Here is a 23,581-nt window from a genome sequence, read left to right as displayed (position 1 = left end):
TCCCGTCTGTTTACTCTCTCAATATCGCACTTTCGCATCTTTTCTCACTGCATATTACATCTTCGACAAGATGCCGGATATCACAGACCCAATCTACGCGTCCCGTCTAACGATCCTCCAGGATCTGTTCGCCAACAGCATATCTGCGCCAACGGCTGCCAAACAACTAGCTGAATCCTCCTTATCTGACAACGAACCGCTTGAGGAGCGCCTTAATCGGCTTTGGGATTTGATTATCAAGCTAGCACGCGAGCATCCTGAGCACCAAGATAAGCTTGTCGATGTCGTCGTGGATCTCTCCGAGCTCCCCAGTCCCGACCCCGCAGAGGCAGGAGAAGAACCAGGTTCAGAACCTTTAACAATCCACGGCATGGAAGTCTGGAAAGACCTCCCAATGCTTGGCTGGCGCTTCCGGGATTTCTGGAATGTGTCAATACGCCCTAACAGCAATCCTGAGGACCGACAAAAAGCCGTCTCAGATATCATCAACACAAACAAATTCGCTGCCCTTCTTACGGCAACCGACGAACCTGTCTTCGCGTCATTTTCGTGGTTTGCTCTGGTAACTCTCCGCAGTGCGCTCGAAACACCGACAGAGCAGATGCGGCCGGCAGAGCCCTTGGAGGCTTGGATCCCTGCAGCGGCGGCATGGATTGAAACTTTAGGTGTGGAAATCTATAAATGGGATGAGGAATTTGAGTCTGGGCCTAATGTCGGCGCGAGGGGCAAGGGCGGTCCGCTGTGGGACGGGAAACATGGCTTCTGCAAGGGGAGATGGGAGCTCTGGCGGAAGCGGTTTGGCGAGATATCCAGAATGGAGGGGGAGCTTGCGGAGGGGGTAAGGAAGGTAGCACAAGATGCGGAAACAATGATGAAAGAGATTGAGGCTGGGGAAGTAGAATGATGGGCTGATTGTATAACACAAGATGTAAATATTTTTATACTGACATAGATGGTCAGAGCTGTTAGGGTTAAGCCGAGCTTCATCGTCACTGAGAACAGTCCAGACAGCAGTTGTTTCTCATGCCATCCACCGACCTAGCTTCTGGAAGGTCCTCTACTTCTGTTAGTGAGCCAGGGTATATGGGTTGTCAGGTGATTCTTGACCCGGTGTCCGTTGTAACAGTTTCTCAGGACGGGGCGCACGCGAAGCAGAACCCGTCAAAGGCGGCAGGTCGACGGTCTTTTCTACCTGAGCAGTTCCGTCTAGGTCAATATATTTGTCGATGCTACAAGTTATCGTCGGATCTGAGCTTTTGTCAATCTCGGATAGCAGGTTTCCCAGACGAGTGCTGAGAGGGCCCTGAGGCTCGACGGGACAGCCACCTGGAAGTGTTGGAAAGGCTGAAGCGGCTGAAAGCTACTATACTGCTTCGCTCAATACAGCCATATACGTTGGCCATGTTCGCAGAGATCCGCGCTTAACGGCTATGTGAAGGACATATCTATCCTCAGCCCCATGAAGCAGCGCGAAGTCAGCAGGAAGCGGGACGAAATACGCAGTATGACTGTAGATGGCCATGTCAATTGAACCAGTAATGTAGGGAGGCACAGATCTAGGTAGATATAGGGATCTTCTGAGTGACTCGTAGAAGGTGCGGCGCGTTCAGTGTTGTCCCAAGGGCTTATTTGCATCATCAGTACTGTTAAAGATACTGTGGTGTTCATCCAAAACTCTCGCCTGTAGCAAACACCCTGGGGGTATGAAGGGGCCATGCCCATTGTCTTTTAAGCTGTTTCCTGGTCGACTTATGACATGCAGGTCAACGCAACGTTCCCGGGGGCTCTGAGTGGTTCAATCAGCGGTCTTGGCATTGTGGTAGTGGTATAGAGCTTGACTGAAAGGCGTAACCCCAAGTCAGCTTCTGCGGCGCGGCAACAATAATACTAAAGAAATCGGCTCCAGAACTGGCTCGGAAGTAGCAGGGAAAATGCTGTGGGTTCCTCTTGGACATATTCTTCAGTTCTAGGCTAACGTTGAGCAGGGAGAGTGTAAGATTCCACCGTGATTGAAGCCGCGATGTTCATTTGGATGGTTCTTCATTTACGGTGCCGGTACTTTGAAGTGACTGTTTCGACCATCATAAGAACCGGAAAATGGACAACTTTCCTAGGACACGTCCAATGTGAGGACGATGCCCACCATACGAACTGCGTACTGTACGATGTAGTGACACTGATCAATGCGGCTCTACTCAAATTGGCCACGCAGGATGTTTGACGGGACAATAAAGCAGAAGAGCATTTCGACAGTAAAAGAAGCAATGGCAAGACCCGCGTGACGCTCTTCTATCTGATAGAGTGTTTGGGCCTTTGTCAAAGACACACACCAGCCAAATGGATCCACCAAACTAGCCTATACAGATGTCTTGCAGACCGACAGCTCTGGCTATTTTAGGTACAACAATATATAAACCTATTAGCCACTGTTTCTCGCTGCTTGACCCTGTCCCATCCTTCAGTCCTTTGCTGAATGAACCTGGCGCCTGGAAAGCATGGTTCGACTACATTGGGGATTCGCAGTGAGCACTCAATCTTCCCCTGCTTTCGCTACTTCTTTCTCGCTCAACAGATATAGCCCGTATCATCATAACTCGGCCAGCTATACTCTACACTAACTGCGGCTATGCCTATGCCTAGCGGGCCTCGCAACCGTTGGTCGTGGTATACTTCAGAGCGAGCCTGCATACTGGGCGGCTAACGATAGGCAATCCGAGTCTGGATATTTATATAAGCAGAGATATGCAGGAAACGGGCGGCAAGCGAGTCACGAATTGGCCAAGACTTTCGACCAGTGTGAGGCTGAAAGTCTCCTTCCAGTGCGAACGTTGGAGTATCGATGGTTTCTAGAAAAGATCACTGAGCCCCGGCGAGTACTACGTATGCACGCCTCGGTCTTGAGGTTGGGTATGCAGTTCCTGCATAGAGTGTTCAGGGCTAGTCTCTGGTTCGGCGCTTATCGTGTGCTTGGGTAGATTGGACGTGCGATCACTATGTCCCGCTTCATTAAACATACACTTGGAAGGGCGGAGCGACCATTATCAGCCCAATATGGTTAATATGTGGTCTCCCATTAGCGCGTGACTCTTGGGAGAGCACTGTTACCCCGCACCACCTTCTAGGAACGGGTGACATGCTCTGAGTACAGCTTCAAGCCAAGCAGCAAACAATGTTGATGTTGGCTTGGGCACTCAGTAACTCGTGGTAGTATTGACTGCCAGGTGTCAAAAGCAAACATGCTGCTGGTTTGCTTGAACGTTGTATTCCGGCGTACATACTTGGTGGCACAAAGAGCTTAACTTATATATGAGACTGACTCAGCATAGAGTTCATAGTTAAGGGCCAATCTAATGTTATTTCAAGATAAGAGGTCTCACTGGTTGTCTCTAGATAACCCACCAAATTGTCATGTTACTTGCAATCTTGCGCGATGCTACTAAGATCACTGTAGCCTTTATCCATAGCAGATATTAATAGACAGGATTACCTGGTTTTTCAGGACAAGTTTGATTGCATGCGCCGAGAGTGACCGACAATGTGACAGTGTGACAGATAATTGAGGGTGCAGGCTGAAGATTCTGAATCTCCCGAGTGTGGAGAGTTAATCAGTGCTAATTTGCTAATTTGGCAAGAGCTGCACGCAAAATGCATGTTAATAATAGCAACTTTCGGTACATCTAGGACAGCCAGAATACCTTATGATCCTCTCCCGGCGGTAAATGTTGCTAATTAGGGCCGTTCATCACGCGGGTGGCCAATGGGGGCCCCGGGAGGCAATCTTGGCTCAGGGCGCTAAAGTAGCGTCTCTCCAGCTGCACTTCATCACACGCTTTGGCGTTGTTATTCGACGAACTCCCCGCACCATTCTGCAACTTCGACAACAGCAGCACGCGGAAAGCGTCATCGATTGGCTCATCGTTCGCGATCCTAGCACACTCACGATGTGCAACGACTCGACATCCAGCTCCCGGTGCGATCCCTGGCCGGTCGTACGTTCCGTCTCCCCTCAATCCTCGTCCACGAGGGCATCGCATTATCCTTTTCTGGTCGAATTTGACTATCACTTCTGCTGTCAAATTGAGACTAATCTCGCTCTAGAAGTTCGGGCCTCGTTATCGGTCCTTGTCTTACTGGGGCTAGGGACGGAAGATTTGTCACGAATACGATGTCGTCAGTTGAACATCCCGTGTTATCTCGTCCAGGCAAACATGTACTGACAGACTCTCCTCCTCAGCATCTCTCCTTCCCCGAGATATAGCTCATTATGTGGGGATCAACTGACATACGGGAGACGTCCTTGTGGGTGCACCGTGGAGACACCATGGAGCTACCTTGATGCCCGAAAAAGCAAGCAATCACTTTAGTCCTAGCAAAGGTCGAAGAAATGTGCCGTAGCACAAGTCATCGGATAGCTCGGACTCACGATAATTGCGATACAACCATGGCCAATCAACTCCCCAGCCTCCCATCTTAACCTGGAGAGGAGGTCCAATCATCCAACATCAAGACCCTTGAGTGCATAGGCGCCCATGGCCATAATTATCCAAAATTAGCCTGCAATGTTGGGACTAACAAACTAAGCTAAACTCACCGGTTCTCTAATGCGCATGCATGTCCCCCTGCTCCAGACTAACTTGAAGCCAGCGGGCGATCTCCAATCCTTTCCCTCCACCCAGTTTTCCCTTCGGCTATCTGGGATTCGAAAATAGAAACACCATGCACTCGCCCTCGAGCTTTAAAGCTTCCTCGATCCCACGATCATGCTTCTTTTGCTTCCCCAGCGTCGTCCCCAGTCGCCTCGTTCTTCGGCAACCACGCCTTACGCTCTCTTATTCTACTTGATAGATAGCCAAGGCTGCTGGTCCAGCTTTGCACCCTAATATTACTGTCTACTATCGGCTGCAGTAACTTGGTCCATCGACTTTGGACCTGCCCTCGCTGATCTACTTTCGAGCCCGTCGCGCATACGATTCTGAATCGGCCGTTTATTACACAAGATGCCGGCAGCACCGAGAAAGAAGGCTACCGCCGCTGCAAAGCGAGCCGCCGAGTCTCAAGCGTCCTCGGGAAGCGAGAGTACACCAAAGCCAGAGGGGACTACCAAATCCCACAAGCGGTCACGCTCTGGTAAGACATCCAGTGTCTATCTAATCTATCAGGAACATCTAACGAGTTTTCCCACCAACAAGGTTGCTTCACATGCCGTCTTCGTCGGAAGAAGTGCGATGAAAAGCATCCGTCCTGTGGAGCCTGCAACAACCTCTGCGTGAAATGCGAGTACAAACGCCCGGTCTGGTGGGGGAATGCAGAGCAGAGGAAGATGCACAAGGAACGTATCAAGAACAAGATCAAGCAGACGAAGATGAATGAGCGCAATGGCTCATTAGCCATAGGTAGGCCGATGCCCGCCATGCGACCCTTTCCATCTCGCGTCCTTACCATCTAACCAATACACGATAGATCCTGCCAGTCGCGTTCGAAGTATGGCTGCCAACTCGCCGACTTCCCCTGAGTTCGAATATGGCCGTCCGTTCCCGGAGCCCTCATACGACATATTCGCCTCCCAATTCCCGACACCTGCCATGGCCCAAACTATCTACGCGCCACAATATCCGTACGAGGTAGACGTCAAGACCGAACACCAGACATTTGTTAATGATGTCCAACTGCGCCATGACTCAGTGTCATCGACCTTCAGTACCTTTGCTCCACCACAATTGAACGCGCCTCTTCCAACTTTTCCAGGTGATGAGTGGTTTCACGATGAGTACTTCAGGGCACCAGTTCTCCCCGGAATCGACCCTGCGCTCTGTGAGCAGCCGTTCCCCGAGACGTATGACATGCTTCAAAACATACCCGTTAGCGACCACGACCGACCCCTTCTTGAGCACTTCATTCACAACGTTTTGCGCGTGAGCTTTCCCGTTCTTGAGGCTCATCAACGCGGGCATATGCGCGCACAAGCCGTCCTTCAGACCCTCGAGACAAACAAGTGCTACCTACATTGTTGCCTTAGTGTTGCCGCCATCCACCTGAAAACAACCGAGGGAATCACGGGAGAACAGATTGATCACGATATCATGCGAAATCGATTTGAGGCGATCTCTCAACTATGCCAAGCCCTGGGAGACGACACAGAACATCAGGAAATTTTGGATGCCACGCTTGCTATGATTTTCTTCCACTCTTCTGTAGGACCCGCCGATGACTATCTTCCGGACATTCCCTGGTTAGACCACTTCCAGGCAGCGGCAAATCTAGTGCAACGACTTGGCCTTACAGCGGACGCTCCGAACCCATACGTTCTTCCTCCGTTCAGCATGACATTAACGGCATGGATTGATATTCTTGGTTCCACCATGTACCGGAGGACGCCTGAGTTTGCCCACACCTACCGATCGAAACACCTGGGTGGAGTGTCTCTGGGCCTACGTGAGCTCATGGGGTGCGAAGACCGTGTCATGTACCTGATCTCAGAAATTGCCTGTTTGGATGCTCTGAAGTCGGACGGGAGGGTTGATGAGATGCAAGTTTGCTCTCATGTTTCGGCCCTCGGACAGCAACTTGAATTTACTGAACCCCCTGATCAGATCATGGAGAGTCCCTTTTCAGCAACCACAGGTTTGCTTCGACCCGAGGTTCTAACAAAAAACATGACGGCCGTGTTCCGTATAGCTGCCCGGATCTATCTCTGCAGTCTTGTGCCCGGATTCGAGGCAACGCAGCCTAGCAACATCAACTTGGTTCAGGCCCTAGCAAACACCCTTCAATACATCCCATCAGGTCCCGACGGATTCGATCGTTCACTCGTATGGCCACTATTTATTGCCGGGGTTCACTCCCTGCCAGGCAGCCAATTCCGGACCGTCTTGATGGAACGAGCTGCAGCGCTCGCTGAACACGCCGACCTCGGCAGCTTCGGACGCATGTGTCGAGTTTTGCAGGAAGTATGGCGTGTTAACGACGAATTCGCTGAACAACACAGCAGCTTAGACGAGGGTGCATCATCATCCTCGCAAACGGCCAGTCCCGTGAAGGCCGAGCCGCCCAGTTCCCCCAGAGAGAGCGAGAACAGCTGGACGACGAAAGAAGCCAAGAAACCCCACTGGCGGGACATCATGCAGCAGAACGGTTGGAACTACCTTCTTCTTTGAATTTGATCGTATAAAAAATACGTATGCTTCGCTTCTTAATGAGATTGTATCTCAAGACGTCGGGAGGTCCCTCGATGGGATCTCGTACAAGCTGGCTTGTACCTGCGACAATTTTGTGAAAGTATTTTTCGAATTCGAATCTGTTTCGAATAATCTTCACTCGTTATATACCCATGTCGTTTTGGAATTCGTTGATATTTCACTGCAGGTCAGGGAAACTGCTATGGAGCCTTGCCCTTATGCCGAGGCGACTCCTCCTTCGGGGATTAACTACTGGGACACGTTCATCACCCATTCACTAATGGATGGGTAACCGGGGAATTCATGAGGTGTTTTTGGTGTTAGGACTTTGTTCTCTTCTCTTCTTGGGGCTGATGATTCCAAGTTCACATGACCCCTGATTCCGCGACTGGACTACCTACAAACCAGCCCGCTGGAATCTGGGTTGAAAGGCTTCTGGATGGAGCTGGTGTGGCTTGGATTGGCTGGTTCATCATCTATTCTCCCACACTCGCTAGATAGCGTGCTATGTTTTCAAGTCTGTATCTTGTACCTGTGGTATCAGAACGGCGAATGGAGTATTACGGCTAGAATCAGTGAACCTTGAAGGGCACGGTCCGTCCTCCAACATTCAATCTATGCTTTTCAACCAATGTGGTTTCTTCACTCCGCTTCTAGATAATCTATCGTACTAGTCAGAAAAGCCACTGATGCCCGCGCAACCGCACTGACGCGCCCCCAACTCCGCCGCCTCCTGCAAACCTGCCCAACGGAGGCGACTGTGCGCCTGGAGGCTGGTCTTACTGTCGCCTCCCTGATTGGTAGTAGGTCAGTAGTCGAGCTTGTGTCATCGGTCTACTGTTTTTTCAGCCGCGTCGAGAATGCAGTAGCCACACCTGGGTAGTATACAATGCACTGCTAACCATGGTATGTTCCGTGAGCCTCTTAACACTGTACTGTGTTGCACCTTTTCCGGAAACCTCCAGACAATACCTTTCTTTCACGCCTATATATACTCCCTCGCAGGCTTTAGCGCCTACTACAGATTGAAGCATCAATGCTGGCGTTAGCGTAGGAGGAAGTCGTGTTGAGTGGATGGGGCCGACCTTGTACGCGTAGGCACGTACGCCTACATGTTCACACTCAACTATGAGCAATTAGATCCAGACACACTATAGATGGACAAGTGATACGGCTGGATATGGAAGTGGAGCCCAACACCACATACAACCTCACATCTATGTGGGTTGGGAAAGCAAAACCAGTCATTTTCCACTCCCCTTGGTTATACTAAATTCTTGGGGAACGATTACTTGTAAGGATCTAGCATCTTATCCCGCTCCTGAGTTGAGCCCACCTAAACAAAGGTAACTGTCATGGAGACCGGGAAAGCATTACCAGGAGCTCCTTCCGTTAGCCCACCACGAATAAGATTGCAGCGACCTGCCCACAGCCGGTTGGTGGTCGGGAAAGCGGAATTGGTGTGCTCCCATTGACCATGAATGAGCGAGTCTTGTGCTGTGCGGCAGGTTGTGCGGGAGTATGGTGCGTTAGTGCTTGGTAGACTCTTGGAAGCAAAAGTTTAACCAGTATCGTGTCTTCCCCAATCTTTAGATCATCTCGAGGGTCCCGAATTTTCTTATGGCATCGTCGGGTAATACGGTTACGAGTGCCAAAGCTTTCACATCCCACTCGGAGCGATAGAAGCGAACAAAGGGGGGGTGAGCTGCGACAACCTATGCAGCCACGTATTTTTGTTCGAATGCGAGAAAGACTGGCCATGGCCCCCTACGTACGCAAGCGTGTTCATTGGGAGCAACGTAGTGTTAAAATCTCGGGGTAGCCACCATCTCGGTTCGATGCACGCGCAGAATGTGGCTTAGAATAATGTCGACTATTGTGAGGCCTCTGGTTGAACCTTCGACCGTACACGAGCCCAGGTACTCGAACAGTGTTGGTTTGAAGGAATATTGGAGCGTCGAGGACATAATCGTCGAACTAAGTTTTGAGGACTCGAGCGGATTACCAGCTCCTCAGACATTCGCAGTAGAGAAGCCACGATGGTACCCTGGTGTGGATCACTGACGAAGACGATAGCTTAAACAACAAATGATACGCCACCTGACGATAGACGCATGAGAATGGGTCGGCAGAGAGGCTTCTCCAGTAGACATAGAAATGAGCATACTTCTTAAGACCGATTGCTTGACATGAGTCTATGGTAACATCCCGCCCGCCATACCAACGAAGGATTCCGTGTCGTCCGTGCTTGTTGGGCTAGACTGCGACCTGAGTGGCCTCATCTGTCGAACCAAGGATGAGATGGATTAGGCGTTGGGGCTCGTGGGCGTTTAATATACAACCATGTGTCGGCTTAGTGCAGAATGCAGAATGTAGAAAGAGAAAAGTGCACTAAGACGACGCCGCATGACGAACCAACGGTGATTGTGCACAATTGAGCGACACAAACATGCCTCGAACACTGCAGGACTAGGTAGGGGGCTGGCTCAGCTATGTAATGGAGTGTCTGAGACACCAGGTAGAAAGACGGTCTGGTAGGTGAGGAGAGCAAAAAGCCAGGGCTTGCGGAATTGCAGTCCTCTGCACGAGGGGTTGTTGCATAGCAAAGTACGAGCGACTCCGTGTTTCAACGTGAGGCTGGACTGATCATTTGCGGGTCGAAAATCGATGGCAGACTGTAAGCGCCGAGGATGATTATAGCCGCCCGGCCAATTTACGGAATAGGGAGCGCCATATTTTAAGGGGCGAACCAAGGAGCGCGGACTAGCCTTGACCAGCGCCAACCGCTGGGCTAGAAAAAGCATGGAACCGAAGAAGCCAACGATATTGCGAGGGGACTAAATCGACGATCCAATGTCCAACAGAGGATCTTAAGGAGGTCGGCTTTCGGTATCAGGGTTGGGTCTCTTAGCTCGTTCAGGAAGCCACGCGCGGCAACAGCCCGCGTACCATGAGGGTCAGAGAATATTGGATCCTGAGTGGCTCATAGGGCGGGAGCGACAGCTGTTTTCCTTGTGTGATAGTGGAGGCGCGAGGAGAGCAAAGGAATTGGCTTATGATCGAGTGTTTGGCCCCAAAGCGCGCGACAAGCGGAGAATCTGGCTCAAGCTTGTTGGACTTGGGCCGTCAGTGTTCTGGGGTGATTGACGAGCGGTATCAGACCCTTGCGAAGAGATAGAAATATAAAGACCACTGATGCTCCCTCTTGGTGCCCCGTTTCTGCGCCCATGGAGCGTATTGATTTCCTTTTACCTCATCCTAACACCTGTTATTGATGAGCTAGGAGCTAGGTCTTGGCCTGTAAGGCAGAGCAACGGAAGCACAAACCTGCATAACATCAATTGGCGTTCACTTCAGCAGGCTTCAGGCAGCAGCCTATACCTCGCGCATCCGGTGAGTCCAGCTCCAGTACAAGTGATAATGAGCGGGGAGCGTCGAGCTGGAGACTCAATGGGACTCTCCAGAACTCAACTGCAGCCGCGCACTCTCGAGCTAAGGGTGATGGCACTAACCATTTTCGGTATAGAGTGTGACACTGACACTAGTGTTACACAGATCGGTCACGGTACTGTACCAGACGGCGTGACGGTCTCAATACGGCAGTGAAGTCACCATCTGCACCAACTCAACTCCAGATAAATAAATCGGCTTTCCTCCTCTCCTCCTCCTTCGCGACCTCTCTTCCCTCTTTTCTTCGGTCAGTGGGAGGCTCAACAGAGAAACAACCTACTCATACTGTACTTGCATCTCTGCGTTCCCTTGGTCAACTTATCCTTTCCCTTCTGGCCCTTGGCTCTCGTTGTGTGGTTTATACATCTATACCCGCGTTCGCATACTTCCACGCCCAGTATACCACATCTCCCAACACAACTGGGCGCACTGCCAGTCTCAACCATCCCGGACAGTCTACCTTCGTTAACAACTCTTTTCTTTCCACGATCCACTCTTGAAGATGCCTTCTATCAAACCAGTCCTGCCTCCCCTCAGAACGCCCAGCAATATCACCTTCCCCTCCGAGCTCCATACAGACTCGAGCGCTGGCTCAGGGAAGAATGAGGACAGCTCCTCCACTCCGATTACGCCTCCTGCCGCTTATACTGAGTTCCTGAAAGTCTTCACTCCTATCTTCTCCAGCCCAACGAGCGCTGAGGGCGTGGACTTTTCAAAGTACAAGTTTGACCGTCATAATGTCCATTCTGCACAGTCACAACCTTCCAGTGCAGTCAGCGGCAGCTTCAATTTCAACGAGCCAGCACGATCGGCAACAACATTACCTCCGCTGACTCCTCTTGTGCCCTCTCATTCTCGACGAGAGTTGAGTAACCTGCGCCGGCTGCGCATCCCGCCGGCGCTTAGGTACTCGCCCACGTCGGCGGAGCCGCCTCGAAGCGCTGGACCTCGCAGTGCGGGACCTCGAAGTGCTACACTTGATCGCACTCCTTATTCTCCAATTGATTGGAGGCTACGCTACCTGGATGCTCCCCGGAGCGCCAACCCTCGAAGCTCCAACCACAAGATGAGTGTGCGACATGTCATCACGCACACGATCACATATAAGACGACGGAGTTGGATGCACCACCGAGAGGAAAGCGAAGGAAGCACAGCCATGATGATAGTGAATCGAAGTGAATTATTTTCTTCTTGCTGCTGGGTATCTCGGTTTTGTTCAGGCGTACTACTGGTCTGGAGTGCGGCGTTTTGGAATATGGTATTTCAGCGCGGGCACTACTCGGTCCTCTTTTCTTTTGTGAATATTTCCCACATGAATAATAATCTAGAAGCATACTTGGGCGCCGAGGCGCAACAACCAATACCTTCGCAGAAACCTGTAAGCTGGCATGAACTGTTGGTATATCTCGTAACTGGCTCTATTGCTCTTTAGGCCGACTCAATTCTAGGTGCTGGATCCTAGATTAACTCTTTAACCATCTTAACCTGAAAGAAGAAGACAACTCTATGCCATAAACCCAGAGTCTGTTCTCGCATTGGACTATTCACCTTTGACTACAGTGATGCAGCCAACATCACAATACATCACAAAACAGCAGCTTAGCGAAGCCGCCTACTCTTAAATGTACACACATAAGTCACAAACATATCGTGAATCCTTCTCACGTATGATCTCAATATTGCAAACTCAACTCGGATCAGGTGCTCATAATCGACGCAGGGGAATTTCATTCTTTTTATTTCTTTTCTTCCAGGCTTATGAAGTGAGTCGGTACGCCCACCATTACTGTAATTATCAAATCGCCGATCTCCTGACATCCAATCTTACGGCCCAGCAAAACAAAGAAACGTTTCCCGGCTCTCTGGTACATCTTGCGATTGGGCCGTTTACACGTGAACGGACGGCTTTTTGACTCCCAGGTCTCCAGATTCGAAGGCTGAGAACGAGTCATGCCACGGAACCATGGTTGTCGTAGCCTGATAGGTGTAGGTTAAAGTAAAGCCTATGTGACTATGGGCGGAGAACGAATTTCGGGGTGGATGGTAAGGGTACGACCAATCTGGAAACCAATCTGGATGCAAATGCACTCCCGGGCAGACAGTCTCCAGATCTTGTAGACTCGATTTCTAGGGAGTAAAGACTGAATTGTTGAAAGGGGGAGTCCAGAGAAGATTGGACAAAGCATTGCGCTTACCCGTAAAATACAGCCATGGTAATCCTAGAACGATACCTAGTACAATATCCCAGTAAATAACTTCGCGACCGGAGCCTTCTCCAAACCTTCCTCCGTGCTGGAACAACTTCCAACTCTAATAATCTTCGTAGACTACACTTATCCGTAGGTAAGGCATTGCAGTCTGTGCCTGACCCCTCCTTCCAGTTCTCTTGCTGATCATTCCCTTTCCCCCGCGGCCCAGAAACAACTATTCCTGCACCCGGACATAGCCCATCCGTACCAGTGGAAACATGTTGCATGGGGCCTGTGATTGGACCACAAGGCGCGTGGACAATGTAGTCAGATAGCCATGTATCTAATACGGCATGACGGCTTCGCTCGAAACGAACATCTACCCCTGTTCTTCAGCTTCATAGGTATCAGCTGGATAGACAAGGTCTGAAACGCTGCAACGTTCTATTTTAAACAGTTTCAAGACAGAGCTGTGATTAATTCAGGATGGTTTGAAATGGAGATGACGATGTGATAGGGGTGCGTAGGGTTGTTTCAGGCCCCGCCAAAAATAGGTATACACTCGCCTTCTCTATCGACTGGCCAGCGGTCATGATCTGGTGGTAAGTGCTCAGGGACTGTATTGACGTATCGTACGTATTGCACAATACTATACGTAAATAACTGGGGCTCTGGAATAACAGTGACAATATTGCCACTCACCCACTGGATCGTTCTTCATCCCTACATCACAGCGTAAGCGTCTTGACTACGAAGACTGAATGATCCCCCTCCATCAAGGCATCAACCCTACCCTGGCCAGAGAGCCGGCCAATCAGATGGTATCCAGGACAATGGGCATCGTGGCACTGCAGTTAAGCGCCGGCGCTATCCCGCTTTCGGACCGAGCGGCCGCTAATACCCTGATGGATCCATGATGTCTCCCCCTCTTTATCTCGTGTGGTTGCGTCGATTGGATGCGGCTGTGGAGGATGTGTGGGGTTTTGATGTGGTTTGGGAATGTCGGCGCTAAACTGAGAATACGTACTGTCCCAGGCGGGAGGCTGTTGTTCAGTCGAGACTCGAGTTAACTCGCGTGCTTACGTACCACCAGTGGAGGTTGATGGGATCTCGATTGTTTATGATTGCTTGTGTTTCTGAAAAAGCGGTTCTCGTGCTATATAATGGCTCAGTAGGCACTGGAAAGAGCAAGATTTCGTGCAGCCGGTGACGATCCTCAAAAGACAACAACCGCCGGGCTGAGAAATCTGGCAGCAGTGTGAAGGATTCACCAAGGTTATGCAGATGCACCTCATCACACCCGGCCTGCCTCCTTGACGCGGTGATCGCACACCCCAGTCGAACTCTGCAAGGTCTCCAAGCTCGTCCGCCATCCAATAGCTCTCTCCGGAGCTGCAAGTCTGCAGGACGGAGGATTGTCAGATTCATGCAGATTCTGAACCGTAATATACATAGTGAATCCAGCTCCGACATCCTGCTTCCTCCTTAGGTAGTGCAGTGGGCCGCACTATTGGGGGTCCTGGATGATGCGCATCTCGTAGCGTTGTGCTTGAAAAGTGAGGGTCATATTCTGCACGGTCAGCAGGTCACATCTAGCTTCAGTTTAGGTGTGACGCAGATTAGTGGTTGAGCAATACTTTCCGCAGGCAATGGGCCATGAATCCGCTCTAAAGAGGGGTATGGGAGGGTTATGGGCCGTTCGTGACGCAGTCAAGAGGTGACAAGGTGGTGGAAGCCACCGATGGTCTCGGAGCCAAAAACTTGTACATATCCAGGAAGTGCTTCCGGAATGCCATTGTCTGTGGGCGCTTCGTCAACATACAGGACGTCACTCAGCCAACCAAACAGCCAATACATGGAAGCAAAGCTGCATCTGGGTCACTTTAAAGGGACCGGGTCGACGATGACTGGTCAGCAACTGACAGAGCAAGATTTTCTTCAACCAATGGGTGTTCATATTCCCTGTCAATATCTGATAGCTTTCGCGGCCTGGTAACGGAGAGATTGTCGAGTGAAGCTGGGCCAGGAACAGGCATGTCAGCTTATACGGATGAATTGGTTATTCGCCAGCGTATCACGAGTTATCCCATTTTCATCCCAGGTTGTACATCAGCGCAATAAGATGTATAGGCTTGGCCCACCCATAGATCATATCCGGCACCGGGCTGTTGCAATGATCCGGTATGATGACGGATTTTGAGTTCACATCTCCAATTCCGTCGACCAAGCACATGTGAGGTTGATCCCAAGGAAAAGTTGGCTGGGGACAGGCAGCAGCGCTTTCCGCACATAACCCGCCGGTGGCAACTAGGTGGGACAAGCACGACGGTGCTCCAATCCGATATCAAGGTCAAGTCAGCGCTGTTTCTTTTTAGCTCCACGGCGACGACCCAGAGTCTAGAATGATCAATTCAGCTGATTCAGCTGCTCTTGTGCTGGTCGAGACCGGGAATACCGGCACAACCACAATCGGAGAGCCTCAAAGCTCTCGGCGGTGGAGGTCTTCAGATCACCTGGCAACTCATTCCAATCGATTTCGGAACGCAGGTGAGGTTGATTCACACTGGTAAGACATTCCGGCGATGCCGTCTTTGTCGCTTCACCGCCACGAGTCTCGAAAGCCTGAGTCTTTCAGCATCATGAAGATTGACTTCGAGCCTTTTGATTTCCACAAGCAATTCAGCTCAGCTGATCTGTCCAAGGGCCAACGATTCGTGAGGATGGATAACGAAGAGACTGGGCTGGGGACAGTACCGCATTTGTATTCGATGTGTTGAAGAGAAAGAAGGAACGCCAAGAGATGTCTAAATTTAGAACCGCGGACCCCTCAAATGATTGTCGCAGTCCAGTATTCCATAAATAACATCAGTCAGGGTCAAATCGAATGCTCCCCTCCTCGAGGAGTCGAAGCTCTCCGCCTCGTCCCGTGATTGCCTCCCTCCTCGACTCCAGCCTCTTTTCACTGCTACTATCACCTCAGTCCAACACTGCCAACACTTCAGATGCAGCCTTTAACTCAGGCGGCTTGACTTGAGTGCACTGGTCCCCTGAATTGTTTCCTATTCTAGAAAAGTCTCGTTCTTTTTTCTTTACTTCTTCACGCCCACCTCCTTAACTCTGGCCATGGCTCAGTCACTACCGACCCCGTTTACTCCAGACTGCGACTTCACTTCGCTTGATACCCCGCGAGGGGGAAGTGGCAGCCTGTCTATCACAGCTTTAGCCCGCTTCGAATTCGAGGCAGGCAAAGGTAATGATGGGACGAAGATTTTGATGGTCGAGTGGGAAGACGATGACTGGAGTCGGTCTTCATGTCCACCCGGTGGTTCCTGGAATGTGGAATGGGAAGGGAAGAAGGCGGTTCTTCCAGCCGACGAAAAGACCAGCAGCAATACTCGGCGATTGTACTTTTTGATACCGCCGCACGCCACTATCCCGCCTGTGATAACTCTTACCTACAATCCACCGGCGTCCGCCGATTCCTCTCAGGAGCCGAAACCGATACAACTCAACCCGCTCCCTGCTATCTTTCCGCCAGAACTCGGGGCGGACGGTCGATCTGCTGGCAAGAAAGGGGTCTTGCACACAATCTGGGCGAAAAAACGGGTGCAGGTGCTGGAGAAAGAAATCCGCGAGGAATCGCTGAACAACGTTGAAGGGATTGCCTTCCACATGGCGCTACAAGAGAAGGAGTGGATCGAGGCCAATTTTGGACTGGGACCGGATTCGCAAAAGAACTCTATCCAGAGTCAAGACCCGAATTACCCGATGGGACCTGCCACGCCTGTGTCGCCAAGTGTTGGCGGTAAACTTGGAGAGAAACTGCGAGGGCTCAAGCTGCAGACAAGCCAGCGGGAACTCTCTGCAGCAGAAGGTACTTGGCATTCATGCGCTCCTGTTGTTTTGTGACTTGGCTGACCGATCAGGATCCCATCTGCTTTCTCCTCAGTCCCCTGACGTTGCTGTCTCCTCGTTTAATTCATTCCACAGCATTCAGCCATCTACGACACGGTCCAATCCAACCTCAAATCCCCCTTCAGGATCTGTGAAGACGGTAGCTCACTACCCCCCGGAGTCGCTCCAGGCGCAGCAGAATGTGGGATTTGGCGGTGGCTTTGCATCTATGGGCGCCATTGCGCCCAGCGTCAGCTCCGGCTCTGATTCTGGCGAAGATCTTTTCGCAAAAGCATTGAGCCCAAGGTCCCCGGACCTCCCACGGAGTCCATTCTCGTTCAGCCCCGAAACCCTGCATATGTGATCACGAACCCGTTACGTTTCTTATGTCCCAGCATCGTACTTTTTGCTTCAGCTCGTTATATAACCGTGCTAACCAGGCACCGCATGATTCCCCCAACCGCATTCTGGCATGAAACCAATAAAATCTCATGGAGTCGAAGTCTCATGTACATAGAACAATGAAGTAGATATCATATCCTTCGCTTTTCTTCTTTACCCTACCCTAACCTAACAACAGCCCTCCATATCAATTGGAGCCGACGCAAGCATAACAACTTAGTTCGCTTTCTTCTTAGTCGCACCCTTTCCCTTTCCCTCCCCCTTCACGGCCGCAAATGACTCATCCTCCTGCGCATCCTTTCGCTCCGCATACCATTGACCCGCCTGCAATACCAAAACACCTACCAAAACCAGCGCCAAAATGGTGTTACTCGCACTGAGCACCTTCAAGCTATCCTCTCGTCCAAGAATCTGTCCCACCTCATCTGGAGCATTGGCCAGTTCGGCCCCATAAACACCCCCACTGGCAAGTCTGAGCCCCTTAACGATGTTGGCAACATACACCGTGATCCCGCACGCGTAGAGCACAAGCGACGCGCCATCAAAGAGCATGTTTGACTCGGAAGGTTTCCATAGTTTCATAATCAAGCCTGCTAAACCCAAGAAAATGACGATGTGCAGGATCCGTGGGATTAGAGGGGGAGAGGCGTGGAGGAGGCGCAAGTGCGTTTCGAGGGAGTCATAGGCGGTCGAATCGGTAGGCGAGGTAGACCAGAGAATTGGATAGTCGTAAGGAAAGAGGGAGAAGATTATGCCAAGGAAGAAGCTTGTTGCTGTTTGGCTATTAGTTTCTGATAAATTGAGAGTTCATGGATGGGACAGATAGAATTTATTGGTCGCGCGGGTTACGGAGGGACGAGTCGTGCGTGGGGGGATACATACGGCATACTATCAGGAAAGTGGCGAAGGACCCATAGCGGAGTGTCATCTTGTTGAATCAGAATGTAGGCTGTCCGAGTAGAGGAGAAGCGTTGACAGCTCAAAAGACGGGAGGTTTGGATCTCAGCTACGGGGGATGGAAGTGGAAAAGTGTCGCCTTGCCCGCGGATGATGCCAAGCCACCCGCGTGCCTTCTTGGCTTAAATGCGGGAACGGTACGCTTAACTCCAATTACTCCGAACCTAGGTACTGTAGACGATTTGAAATCAATGATATGCCAGTAGATAATACATAGATGGCTTGTACAAGCTCAATGTGGTATAAGAATTGACTAAGTATAACAAATGTGGTATCTCCGCTGAATCCAATCGCAATGCATAGCAAATCAATTCGAGATGAGAGAGGTTAATCGCGATATCAACGTTGATACCGCGGTAATAGCTCGTCCCCATTTGCAGCCCCTCCAACTAGCTGCTGATCATCGTCATCGTCATGGAAAATGGGCGCACTAGGCCCATCATCCGCGCGGTCGTTATGACGTGCATCCGGGTCACCTGGCGCACTGGCTTCCATCATTAACCGCTGGCGCTCCAACTCCTGTTTATCCTCTTCACTGGGTCTTGAGGGACTAGTGAGAGGTGCGGAACTGCTTCCTGCAATGACTGTTTGCACAGACTCCGCTGACATGAGTGCTGGCGCCATTCCAGTCATACCATTCACAGTTGTTGACGGAAGGTGGTGATAATCGTTCAAGTGGTCATCTTCAGGGAGCACAGGAGCGGTAGGCATTGCAGCTTCCACCGCTGATGAGGGCCCGGCCTCCGGGTCGCACGGAGGTTGACTAGGCAAGAGCGTCTGTTCAGCACGCCGTAATCGTGCCTTTTCGTCCATAGGCTCATCCGGCTGAGGACTGGGAAGCGTCCCCGGCTGGAAAGGATAATGCTCATGCTCCGACTGCTCTGGATAATCTGGCCAACGAATTTGATCAGGTCCATATGCAGTGTTCTCTAGCGGAGCATAGCCGGGCTCTGGGCCCGCCATGCTGCCCTGGTAGTCGTGGCCAGCGTAATCTCCATCAACGGAGTTTTCTACGGGCTGCTGGAACTCTGCTTCCTCCGCCGTAGATGACATGCGCCGGGCTTCACTCTTGCGCCTCTGTGTATCTTGGGTCCCAATGACCACCTCGAAAATCACAGCAACAACTCCCTTTTCACGACGTATTTGATCCGTGTCTAGAATGTTGTCACCCCAGTTGGCTGTGATCGCGCTTCCATTCGTATCGGCAGGGTGCACAATCTTCCCATTTGAGGAGAAGTTGCGCCCTGAAGAAACTAGGTTAAACCGCGGAAGAAAACGCTCCGGAGAAGTCAGCTTGCCGCGCAGATCGACAACCACTTCAACATAATAACGGAAGTTGATCATGCTACCTGGTGTGCGGGTAATTGTCGGGAAAGCATCTTCAGGTATGCGGATTGAAGTCTTGATATCAGCTGTCAAAGTCGTCGGATCCACAATGAGAGGCGCAAAGGTCTGTGACAGATCTTTCCGAAATACGCTGCTGGCACGGGAAGTACCAAGGGTAAGACCCCCCAGGCCAGTTCTAGAACGGGGATAATAGTCTTCGTAGATTGGCTTCTTTCCATTCGCGGTAGATCCCATCGGGATAGCAGGGTGAAGGTCGATACGGCCGGATCGATAGAGAGTTATGATGATCCCATGCGCGCTGCGCACTTGTTTTGTGTGGTTAATGGTTATCTTTATGGGCAATGTGTCACCGGGTAGCACGCCAGCGCGCAGAACTTCAGCCTTGGCGGTGATTATTCCATCGGTCACAGAAGGCGTGTTGCTCCGGGCTTCGCTATTGCGAACACCGCTACTAGCGGTCGACCCTGGATCCGTCACGATCTGAAAACTCTGGCTGCTGTTGCTGAGGCGACTAGACGAGCTAACATTGCTAGGTGCCGGACTGAGCGGAGGGCGATGCTCTGGGACAGTGATTCCTCCACTTGCCGATGGCTCTAATGAGGCCGTGTCAGGAGCATCGAATCCTGCCGCCTTGGTCTTTCCTTTCGGCTTCGAGCGCTTGGAAATAGGTTCAAGAGTTACCACTCGAGGCTTGGGCGCCGGAAAGGCCGCAATATCAATGTTTTCCAGTAAGTTTATGCGTCTTCGGCATGATAATGTCGGGTTCATAGTTGTAGGTTTGGTCAAGGTGGACGTAAGCATGTAAGAAATGGTGCCCCTCTCGAACTGCATGCGACATTAGCGAGAATGACCGGAGATCGGGCCTGAAAAAAGACATACGCTGATGCTGCTAGGTAATGGGTATGGTGGAAAGGACATCTCAAAACGAAACTTGTAAATCCCTTCCTTGAGACGACCTTCCCCACAAAGTACCACCTCATCTTCAAACAATGTTGCGACGCCGTTACCCAAATACTCAGCGCCTCGGCGCCCGCGCCCAGGACCCAAGGACCCCACATCCGGGGGAGTTTCACCAGCTGGAACATTGTTCTTGAAGACTTTGACAATGCCGTGCAAAGAGATAACCAAATGTGTTATGCGAACAGGCCGAACGACCGTGAGAGACACCGTCCCTTTTATAACATCGCCGGGAAAATAGGAACGCCAAGGGTCATCGGGCTCAATATAGAAATCAGTTATAGCGCGATTGCGCTGACCGAGCTGCGTCCGGAATTTGGACAGAAGAGAGGACCGATTCCGACTGAGCGGCGAAGCAGAGGTTTGGGCGGAGAGAGGATTGACGGACATGACACATGAACACGTCGCCCTAACCATGAAGGAGTAAAGGGTCTCACAGTATCACCGAGAAGATAGTACAGGAGTGATTGTATATTTGAAAGGATGGCAGATAGAAATAAAGCGATGTATGAACGCAGGTAATCCTGTCGGCGACAACCTTCGGTTGGATTCAACCCAGTGACGAAACGCCAATGCTAGGACCGTCGATAAAAACGCGGCGAGGCAAGGGGCTCTGGGGACGGGAAGCGAGAGCGCGAAGGAGGAGGAATGGAGGCGACGCAGGTCAAAATTCTCCGTTCCAACAATCCACCGGCAGGTCGAACCTGATCTAGCCGTCGGGCGCAAAGCCGTGATCCGAGCACAAGCACTGGGATGCGAGTCTCTGCCTCGAGGCTTTATTCTGCTTTATTCTGCGCGACGCAACCCAGGTTCGCCTACAAGACGATGTAATTAAAGACAGTCCCACGCAACGACCAGCGAAAGGAGGGGACGGACGGAGGAATGCACGGAGACGAAGGGAAGGCGATGGGTATCAGGAGTCGAGATGATGGTTCGGCATTATTTCACGCGAGGTTCTGACTGAACAGAGAGTGGTGGCAGTCGTAGTAGTTCCTTGCTCAAGGGCAAGACCAAGAAAATCGATCGGTTGTAGGTCGAGACGAGCACGAAGACACTGAGACGTGATGCGGAGGAGAGGGGGGAGGCAAGCGTCGGGAACGGGCGGAGAACGTGCTGTCGACTCGAGAAAGAGGGGTCTAGGCCGATGGCTGCAGCGCAAAGGGCAGCACGAGGAGGGAAGTGAATGGCAGGATGAAAGACGCGAGGGTGAAGGTCAAGGGTAAGGTAGCAAGAGAGTTGGGAGAGGGAAGAGTTCGCGATAAGCAGGCGGAGAAGGGGAAAGGCCAACAGAAACCGCGTGGTGGCAGTCAAGCTTCTCTTGGGTCCAGCGTAGTTCGGGGCTCGGCGCCTCCACTTGTGCCTCAGTCTCGAGTCTTGCTCTCAGAGCCACGATTTAGGATGACAGCGATCAGCAGACCTGACACGTCCACTATTCCTCTGTTATTCTTATCGTTTGTTGCAGCTCCCCCGACAAATTATCACAGTTTTTAGGTAACAGCGCTATCTGCTGCTAACGGTGATAAGTCCGGCACTCTCGACTACTAGCCGGTAATAGATTCACCCTGACCCGTGCAGGCAGCGAATATATTAATCACGTAGACCAGTCCAATTCCCGCAGTCCTTCCCCCTCCACGTACTCGTCCCCGTAACATTCCCTCTGCACCGCCTGCATCAAGTCGCGATCTCCGCCAGTCAGCTTCCGGACATACTCTTCCAGCAAGTAGATGTTGTCCGTCCACATCTGCGCCCGTTGGCGTGACTCCTCCATCTCGTCCTTCATCTGCCCAACGCTTTTGCCTTCACCAGTTGTAGAAATGGTCGCCCACTCGGTCAGCAAACGATTCCTTTCCTCTTCCAGGGCCTTCTTCCGTTCCATTAACTCATTCCACTCCTCTTCACCACCCTGCCCAAACTCTTTGTCTCTTTGCTCCTTGCGCACGGCCGAATCCGCTTCGGCTCGCTTACAACTCGCCTGGACCCGCTCCACTTCCTTCCGAAGTTGAACCAACTGCCTTTCGCGCTCCTTCACCTCATCCCCACCGAAACACCAGTACCAATTGCCGCTTCCAATCTTCTCCACGCGAATCCTGCCCTCGTCGGTGAGTTCTTTGATGTAATCTTTAACCTGAATGCTGTTGATCGAGGCTACCGAGGGGAGCATCTTCTCGAGGTCTTTGAGCGTATGGCAGGTCCGTGTGGAGCGGAGATGTGAGACAATCAAGCCTTGCTTGGCACTCTTGGAGAGCTTTGGTGGCTGTAGCGGGCGATAAAATTAGACCCTGGAGCTATGGCCAGCTTAGATTTTGAGACACGTACCATGATGATGAATTATGGCGGGTCACTAACAGTGCGTCGAGTACCCTTTGCGAACTGTGGAGGGGGCTTAAGGAGGAAGAGGAGGAATGGCCAGTTGCAGATCGTATAGGTTCCTAGTTGTAGCTTTAGATCGAGTGGATCAATGTTAGGTGTAGGAGAATTCTAGGAGCTCAGAGAAGCTTGAATGAGGATGGAGGTCTTGAAGATGTGTTGGCTTGATGTTGAGTGTAGCTCGAGCGGTACTTGGCAATGGAAGGCAGTCCAAATCATTAGCACAACCTGCGGCAATGCTCAGCAGATTGAGCCATTTTGCCCAATGACAGAACAATTGTAACTGCAATTTAAGACTTCAATTTCTGGCTGAGTGTACATAACTTCACCATCTACCAGTTTCAAAATACAGCCAAGACTTGGCAGTCACAGTTCAGCAACAATAGTGAACGGCTAAGCTATATGTTCAGGTCTCTGCTCTCCGTCATTCATAATATTCTATCACAAGATTTGGCCATAAAACCTGCTGATGACATATTTTTTCAGAAGACAGGATGTGGAGGAATTAAGGGGGGGATAGAGTCTGGTCAGGTCCCGACAAAGTCAGGATTTGAGTTGCACTGTGCTCAAGCCTTTATGAGTCAACCGACCTTTGGGAAGCCCATAAGTGCTTGCGGCAATACGGCTCACTCGCTAGCTCAGAGTCTGTCTGTTGGGGCTTGATGCACGTAGCGCGAGTATACGGGCCCCGTCATCGGCATTACAGAGTATCAAGTTACCGTCCATGCCCGTCTCCACAAAGCAATGTGGATGCCCAGGTGAAAGATGTGTGGTGATGTGATATCACACTTCGATCACCAAGACAAAGGGAGGCTCATCGAGGACCTGTTAGCGCTAAGGCC

General features: G+C 51.3%; 7 protein-coding genes across 7 annotated transcripts, besides 1 other annotated feature; 4 read left to right on the top strand and 3 right to left on the bottom strand.

Moving 5' to 3' along the window:
- Positions 1 to 23,581: part of a sequence feature (contig 1.29 1..525887(1)) that runs on past both edges of the window.
- ANIA_01849 (DUF3632 domain-containing protein) lies at positions 71 to 1,042 on the top strand (the record flags this gene model as incomplete). Its single annotated transcript, XM_654361.1, has 2 exons — positions 71 to 838; positions 953 to 1,042. The coding sequence occupies 2 exons, from the start codon at positions 71 to 73 to the stop codon at positions 1,040 to 1,042; spliced, it is 858 nt and encodes a 285-aa protein (XP_659453.1).
- Positions 4,803 to 7,154, top strand: ANIA_01848 (protein nosA; the record flags this gene model as incomplete). Its single annotated transcript, XM_050612882.1, has 3 exons — positions 4,803 to 5,127; positions 5,190 to 5,393; positions 5,461 to 7,154. Exons 1-3 carry the CDS (start codon positions 4,998 to 5,000, stop codon positions 7,152 to 7,154), a joined length of 2,028 nt encoding a protein of 675 aa, XP_050468745.1. The 5' UTR covers positions 4,803 to 4,997.
- Positions 10,880 to 12,058, top strand: ANIA_01847 (uncharacterized protein; the record flags this gene model as incomplete). Its single annotated transcript, XM_050612881.1, has 2 exons — positions 10,880 to 11,801; positions 11,866 to 12,058. Exons 1-2 carry the CDS (start codon positions 11,128 to 11,130, stop codon positions 12,056 to 12,058), a joined length of 867 nt encoding a protein of 288 aa, XP_050468744.1. The 5' UTR covers positions 10,880 to 11,127.
- ANIA_01846 (uncharacterized protein) lies at positions 15,825 to 17,234 on the top strand. The gene is made up of 2 exons (XM_654358.2): positions 15,825 to 16,689; positions 16,742 to 17,234. Exons 1-2 carry the CDS (start codon positions 15,939 to 15,941, stop codon positions 17,071 to 17,073), a joined length of 1,083 nt encoding a protein of 360 aa, XP_659450.1. The 5' UTR covers positions 15,825 to 15,938; the 3' UTR covers positions 17,074 to 17,234.
- Positions 17,239 to 18,103, bottom strand: ANIA_01845 (protein shrA). The gene is made up of 2 exons (XM_050612880.1): positions 17,994 to 18,103; positions 17,239 to 17,884 (listed from the first exon to the last, which is right to left on the bottom strand). The coding sequence occupies exons 1-2, from the start codon at positions 18,037 to 18,039 to the stop codon at positions 17,328 to 17,330; spliced, it is 603 nt and encodes a 200-aa protein (XP_050468743.1). The 5' UTR covers positions 18,040 to 18,103; the 3' UTR covers positions 17,239 to 17,327.
- Positions 18,253 to 21,617, bottom strand: rim8 (protein palF). The gene is made up of 2 exons (XM_654356.2): positions 20,295 to 21,617; positions 18,253 to 20,240 (listed from the first exon to the last, which is right to left on the bottom strand). Exons 1-2 carry the CDS (start codon positions 20,787 to 20,789, stop codon positions 18,408 to 18,410), a joined length of 2,328 nt encoding a protein of 775 aa, XP_659448.1. The 5' UTR covers positions 20,790 to 21,617; the 3' UTR covers positions 18,253 to 18,407.
- Positions 21,964 to 22,691, bottom strand: ANIA_01843 (putative GAJ protein; the record flags this gene model as incomplete). Its single annotated transcript, XM_654355.1, has 2 exons — positions 21,964 to 22,626; positions 22,689 to 22,691. The coding sequence occupies 2 exons, from the start codon at positions 22,689 to 22,691 to the stop codon at positions 21,964 to 21,966; spliced, it is 666 nt and encodes a 221-aa protein (XP_659447.1).

Source organism: Aspergillus nidulans, chromosome VII (genome assembly GCF_000011425.1).
Source record: "Aspergillus nidulans FGSC A4 chromosome VII".
Taxonomy (NCBI): Eukaryota; Fungi; Ascomycota; class Eurotiomycetes; order Eurotiales; family Aspergillaceae; genus Aspergillus; species Aspergillus nidulans.
The sequence above is the reverse complement of the archived record's forward strand: the minus strand, read 5'-3'. Positions and strand labels throughout refer to the sequence as shown.

Coding starts and splice junctions, on each gene's coding strand:
- ANIA_01846 (XM_654358.2), top strand. CDS start 15,939: ATGGCTCAGTCACTACCGACCCCGTTTACTCCAGACTGCGACTTCACT. Junction 16,690..16,741: donor GGAACTCTCTGCAGCAGAAG/GTACTTGGCATT, acceptor CTGACCGATCAG/GATCCCATCTGCTTTCTCCT.
- ANIA_01845 (XM_050612880.1), bottom strand. CDS start 18,039: ATGACACTCCGCTATGGGTCCTTCGCCACTTTCCTGATAGTATGCC. Junction 17,885..17,993: donor CACTTTCCTGATAGTATGCC/GTATGTATCCCC, acceptor ATAGCCAAACAG/CAACAAGCTTCTTCCTTGGC.
- rim8 (XM_654356.2), bottom strand. CDS start 20,789: ATGGTTAGGGCGACGTGTTCATGTGTCATGTCCGTCAATCCTCTCTCC. Junction 20,241..20,294: donor CATTACCTAGCAGCATCAGC/GTATGTCTTTTT, acceptor TGTCGCATGCAG/TTCGAGAGGGGCACCATTTC.